The following is a 6592-nucleotide window of genomic DNA, read 5'->3' as shown; positions in this document are numbered from 1 at the left end:
CATGCCGGTTCCATTGAACTTTGTAAAACCAAATGTTGTATTGAAAAGTACACAAAATTCCTGAAAAAAATTTTGCCAGAAATGGGGGGTACTTTTTGTTGTGGTTATTTCCTGCAGTGCTGTAAGCAACCATAATACCAAGCATAATACTTAGTACTGTTTCGTTCTTACATACTTAAAAGTCTCATTGTAATTTAATTAGAAAACGATTATATATGATAGTACCTCGCAATTGCTAAGTAATACTGAGAAAAATACGTAGTATTATGGTTGCTTACAGAAATACGTCTGCTAATGCGAAATAGTCAGTAAAAGGTCAGTAAAAGGCTGCAGGTTGCAGAGTTGTTTGAGTGGAACGTCACACTGTAAAAAACTCCGTACTTTTGCACGGAAATGGTACAGAAAAATATAGTACGGAGGTACGGAGAAATGTACGGAACGTTCCGTACTTGCTCCAAATGAACCCATGTAAATGGGTGCGGAAAAAAGTACGGAACGTTCCGTAGTTGACAAGTACGGACGGTCCAGGCAAATTATTGACCAGACATGTTCCGTACTTTTTCCGTACTTTTTTCTCACAGTGCAACGTTGCGTGCAGGTACGAGAGCCTGGGCGTGGTGGGCGAGGGCTCCTACGGCCTGGTGCTGCGCTGCCGACACCGGGAGAGCGGCCAGCTCGTCGCCGTCAAGAAGTTCATCGAGACCGAGGAGGACCTCACCGTCCGTAAGATGGCGCTCAGGGAGATACGCATGCTCAAGGTGAGTGCTTTCAAGGTAGAATGAAAAGTCATTCGACGCAAAGCTTCAACCACATGTGATTCCCTTGCAAGAGTGATTTTCGTGCGCGGGAAAAATACATTGTCCCGGTTGTCAAAGGGCGGTTCCATAGGCAAAGTCGATAGCTGCAATCGTAGCCGCAAAAAAACTGTATTGGACAACAGATTTGTGTTGTCAATGTTGCAGCACTGTTAAGAGAAGTCGTTATTTTACAACAGTAATCTCAACAATTAGTGTTGAAATTTTTACAAATAAAAATTTCGTAAATTAACTCAAGATTCATGACATGAACAATTGTAATATTTTCGACAAACTTTACTCATAAATTTAGGGAAAAAATTTGTAATTTTACGATGAAATCTTATTGTTACTGACGAAAGATCGTAGTTTTACTGAAAAATCGTTTATCTTTCGACTATTCTCGTTTTTTAACGCGTAAACTTGTTTTCTTTCAAAGAAGCTTTATTTTAAGAATAGTTTCCTGTTTAAAATTTTTACCCCGAACTGCACTGTTTTTTTACAAAGTAAATTGTAAATTGACAATTTGTTCATCATTTTACAAACTGCTTCTTAAATTTACAGGTGAAATCGTAAATTTACAAGTATGATTGTAAAAGCAAGTCTGAAAAAGTGCGTTTTCGTCCGTTGTTTCCTTACTATATAGGAAGAAAAAATGCCTGAAACGACCAAAATTTGAGGATAAAGTTTGTAAATTTAAGAATATTTTTGTAAAATTGACGAAAAAAAGTTGGATGATCAGATGGTTTTTTAAATTTACGAGCAGTTCGTGGTACAAATTTAACAGACAATTAATCGTAATTTCACAAAATAATCCCGAACAGTGAGTTTTTCGCTATAATTCCGATTTTCATAGCAAAGGTGCTATGATCATGGCAGAATTGCGTTGTGTAAAAATCATTGCATCTAAAGAGCAATGATTCGAGAGAATCACATTTTGGGTATCATAACACGTTTTTGTGTTGCAAGTTCGAAGCCTGGATAACAGTGAAGGGAAAGTTTTTTTTTTCCGAGTGATTGAAACTTTGCCTTAAATAATTTTAACTCTATTTTCAAGTGTTTTCTTTCCTTATTTTTCGTGCTTGCAATCCGTTTTATTGATTGACACCGAGTCCTCTCGGGAAATGGCAATTGTTAGAAGCTGCGCCACGAGAACCTGGTGAGCCTGCTGGAGGTGTTCCGGCGCAAGCGGCGCTTCTACCTCGTGTTCGAGCTCATGGACCACACCGTGCTGGACGAGCTGGAGGAGCGGCCCGGCGGGCTGGGCAACCACACCACCAGGCAGCACATCTTCCAAGTGCTGCGCGCCGTCGAGTTCTGCCACGCCAACAACGTGAGTGCCGTCACTGAAGACACTAACACACGCACACACACACGCGCGCGCACACACACACACAAATATTTTGAGGAAATTTGGTTACGAAGTTGATTTTCGCTCTAAGAACCTGGCAAACTATTTTACGAAACGAAAAGTTTGTTGTAAAAAAGTATTTTGAGCGTGCTTAAGCTTACAAAGTAAATAGTTCGTTTGTGTACAAACCATTTCTTCGTGACACAGAGCACATACAGAGTGTCCGTAAAAAAAAAAAATTTTTATGGTTCACCGCAAAAAAAAAATTGTGCTTTGTCACGGAAAAACTACAGAAGAAATGAGCACGGAAGTAAGTTCCACCTTAATGCATGTTACCGGGTACGGGAAAAAACGGAAGAGTACGGACGGTCCACCAGACTTGTTCCGTATTTTTTCCGAACTTTTTTCTCTGAATGTTGTTAGCGTCTGGTTGCGGGATGCCGAAATGCTTTCGCTCTGGCTGCAGATCGTGCATCGCGACGTCAAGCCGGAGAACGTCCTGGTGTCGCGCCTGGGCGTGGTCAAGCTCTGTGACTTCGGCTTCGCCCGCCTTCTGGCCTCGCCCGGCAAGACGTACACGGATTACGTGGCGACGCGCTGGTACCGCGCGCCGGAGCTCCTCGTCGGCGACAACAAGTACGGCAAGTAAGTAAGTCCCGCCGCCGGAGCTCCTCGTCGGCGACAACAAGTACGGCAAGTAAGTAAGTCCCGCCGCCGGAGCTCCTCGTCGGCAACAAGTACGGCAAGTAAGTAAGTCCCGTCGCCGGAGCTCCTCGTCGGCGACAAGTACGGCAAGTAAGTAAGTCCCGTCGCCGGAAGCTCCTCGTCGGCGACAACAAGTACGGCAAGTAAGTAAGTCCCGCCGCCGGAGCTCTTCATCGGCGACAAGTACGGCAGGTTAAGTCCCGCCGCCGGAGCTCCTCGTCGGCGACAACAAGTACGGCAAGTAAGTAAGTCCCGTCGCCGGAAGCTCCTCGTCGGCGACAACAAGTACGGCAAGTAAGTAAGTTCCGCCGCCGGAGCTCCTCGTCGGCGACAAGTACGTCAAGTTTCCCGCCGCCGGAGCTCCTCGTCGGCGGCAACAAGTACGGCAGGTAAGTAAGTCCCGCCGCCGGAGCTCCTCGTCGGCGACAACAAGTGCGGCAAGTAAGTCCCGCATGTTGCCGCAGTGTCGTGACGTCAATGTCGGCCTCACCGCGATGAGTCTGACTTCTCCTAACCCGACTGCTCGGTGCCGCAGGGCGGTGGACGTGTGGGCGGTGGGCTGCCTGTTCTCCGAGATGCTGTCGGGCGACCCGCTGTTCCCCGGCCAGTCGGACATCGACCAGCTCTTCCAGATCATCAAGGTGCTGGGCAGGCTGTCGCCGCGCCACCAGCAGCTCGCGGCGCGCAACCCCATGCTGCGCGGCCTCAAGCGGGGCTCCCTGGCCGCGCCGCCCCCCGCCGCCCCCGCCGGCGGCGCCGCCCCCGCGTGCCAGCCGCCCGGGGACGAGGGCGCGCGGTCGCTGGCCCAGCTGTTCCCGTCGTGGCCGCGCCTCGCCCTGGACGCCGTGTCGCTGTGCCTGCGCCTCGACCCCGCGCACCGGCCCGCCGCCGAGACGCTGCTCAGGCACCCCTACTTCTCGCACGACCGCTTCCCCGACAGGTACGCGCCTACACGCCGAGGCCAGGGGGTTGGCTCTTCGGGCAATCGTTTGAGGCTGTGTTACGGTGGGACTTAACATTTATTACGGCATCGAAATGCTACGCTCTAAATTTCTTTACACTAAATTAGAATTTTGTACGTCATGACGCACGATTTTAAACCTGCGTGACATTTTGCATGAAATTGTGCAGAAATTCGCATAAATTTATGCATTTTCACGCATAACATTATGCAAATTCCCCGCATGCACAAAATCGTGCAAGTGGCACGTACAAAATTCCACATAAACATTTAGTGTGTTGGTCAAATTTTGTTCGTGGTTTCACACAATTTTGAGCCTACGTACTTTCTATACGAATTTGTACGCTATTTTGCACGAATTTGCGCAAATCTGCGTACAAAGTTGTGCGAAAAAAATTGCATGTTTAAAATTGCGTGAGGCCTTTGGTGACTCCTATATAGTTTTCCTATGGTTCCTGCGTTAGATTACATTTTTCCTTTCACTCGTCGAGAGGCACTCAAAGCGTCTTGGCCCTCACCCTTCCTTCTCGCTCGCGTTGCCAGGTTCGTGCCGGAGCTGCGCGCCAAGGTGCAGCAAGAGTACTCCAGCAACCCCTTGCTGCGGCGGCTCCACGGCTCCGGCTCGGGCACCAGCCTGGCCAGCGCCAGGAGCACGGGGACGGGCGTGGAGGGCAGCGGCCACGGCCAGGGCATCGAGGAGGCCGGCAAAGGTGGGGCAATCCCAAAACTATTTTTATTTGGCTAAAACGACACTGCCAGAAAAATAAGTGTGAATAGTACAACAAAAGTACAACAAAAACTGTACAATGGAAGTACAACTGGGATTGTATAAAATACTACGAGAATTGTACAAACCACGCCTGGACTGCACAGCACTCGTCATCGTACTTTGTACAACAATTGTTGTACTTTGAAAGTACAATAAACTGATAAAAAATTTGCCAGAAATTTGTGTACTTTTGTCGTGGTTTTTTCTTGCAGTGGAACGAAAGTAGCTTGTACACACGCTAACTGTTACTGTACAAATTTTGTACGAGACGTTACAGGTGTTGGTGCACACGAACTTTCTGAACAAATTTGTACGTGATTTTGTACAAAAATGGAGAAATATGTGCAGTTTTTCGTACAAATATTGTGCAAAAAGTTCATCCGCACCAAAAAACTGTCATGTCTCGTACAAAATTGTACGTAACATTAGGTGTGCATACGTACACTGAGAATCCAAACGCTATGAGTATAGCGTCAATTGGTGCAATGCAAACGCATTGCACATGAAGTGCAATGCCTCCCCATTCCCATGCATTGGCAGGGCAATTTCGGGAAGCATTGCACACGTAAGGTGCAATATGGCTATCGCATTGCACGTATGGTGCGATATTTCAGCTGCATTGTACCATACGTGCTATACTCATAGCGTTTGGAATTTCAGTGTACGCCCACGGTGAGCGATTTTTCGCCGCTCTTGCAGTGTCTATGATTCATCCCCGCGCTGACCCTACCGTCACTGTCTGCCTCAGGCGCCCTGACCACCACGCAGCTGCGTCGCGCACCCAGCCTGCAGCACCCCTTGCTGCACCAAGACCAGGAGCAGCTTGTCCACGACGGCGCGCGGTGGCGGCGTGGCGAGCACGCCGAGCTTGCCGCCACGCCCGTGGACGTGGCCATGGAAGAGGCGGCGTCGGGCAAGCGGTCCCGGGCGGAGAACGCCGCCGAGGACACGCTGTCCCTGCTGGAGCACCACGTCCACGACGGCCACGACTTCGAGGACCAGCACCACGAACAGAGCGGCGACCATCACCAGCCCTACAGTGGTGGCGGTAAGCCTCTTTTCCAGCCCCGCTCGCATAACGGGCAGGTTAATTTAGAAAAGCAGGATAATGACCCCTTTGGATTTCGATGATGTTTACGTGGTTAGTCGTCCTATTTTATGGCGGGAATTCAAGGACAAAATTTGAGAGCTCAAAAAAGTTTCTTCTTGGAGATATAGGGGAATGTTGAGCTTTTTTGGATATTTTATACTTGCAAATTTTTATTATTTCCTATAGCACAGACACTTTCTGTCCGATTGGGTACAGATTCGGGTTCTTGCTTCGAAATTGAACGGGCAATAAGAATCAGATTCGACCAAAAATAATTATTTCATGGAAAAGAAGTTTACTTATTCTTTAAAAAAAAATTACCAATAAAATCCGAAATTTGGAGATTTTTTTGGCTTTAGTTTTTTGATTTTTTTAAACCTGTCAAGTATGACTCAGAAAGGTCCTCGGAATCCAAAAATCATTCAACTACAGACTTTTCCGACAATCCGTTTCACAGATATTTCACTTCAAAGTCATCAACCGGTTTTTTTCGGTCTGAAAGTTGTGAGATATTGCCGGGCTTTTCGCATTGTGCGACGAGTTCCACACTGTAAATGTCTTACGGTGGAAGGCTGCACCAACATATTATGGTGGAGGTTTTCTCCATAATACCAACGAAATTCGTCAAAATATCTATAAGGTACAGTGAATTCTCAATGGTACGTTATGAAGTCAGCTGCACCACCATAACATGGAACATTTTCTCTATAATATGGAGAATCTTCACAGTGCAACATTTCGAGGGGTCCTATTCAAAAGATCTTATCTGGGCGTTCCCCCCAAGACAATCTTATCTTAAACGCAGGTAAATTTCACATAGTTTGATCATTTGGTACAGCTACATATCAATATAATTTTTGAGTTTGTTCAAGTAAATCTAAAGATGGAAGATCAAAGAAACCAAAAGTGACTGTAGAAATAT

At 47.0% G+C, this 6592-nt stretch overlaps 1 protein-coding gene across 1 annotated transcript in view; it reads left to right on the top strand.

Annotated features, from left to right (window-relative positions):
* The window catches only part of LOC117654379 (putative glycogen synthase kinase-3 homolog), a 30689-nt gene that overhangs the window by 17975 nt on the left and 6122 nt on the right, over positions 1–6592 (top strand). Inside the window, exons 3-9 of the mRNA XM_034400982.1 lie at positions 582–758; positions 1933–2127; positions 2612–2790; positions 3386–3572; positions 3660–3790; positions 4355–4521; positions 5329–5628. Coding sequence (XP_034256873.1) covers positions 582–758; positions 1933–2127; positions 2612–2790; positions 3386–3572; positions 3660–3790; positions 4355–4521; positions 5329–5628 — 1336 coding nt within the window. The remainder of the gene's footprint in view (positions 1–581; positions 759–1932; positions 2128–2611; positions 2791–3385; positions 3573–3659; positions 3791–4354; positions 4522–5328; positions 5629–6592) is intronic.

Source organism: Thrips palmi, unplaced genomic scaffold, assembly GCF_012932325.1.
Source record: "Thrips palmi isolate BJ-2018 unplaced genomic scaffold, TpBJ-2018v1 HiC_scaffold_10, whole genome shotgun sequence".
Taxonomy (NCBI): domain Eukaryota; kingdom Metazoa; phylum Arthropoda; class Insecta; order Thysanoptera; family Thripidae; genus Thrips; species Thrips palmi.
This window is presented reverse-complemented; position numbering and strand designations above follow the sequence as displayed.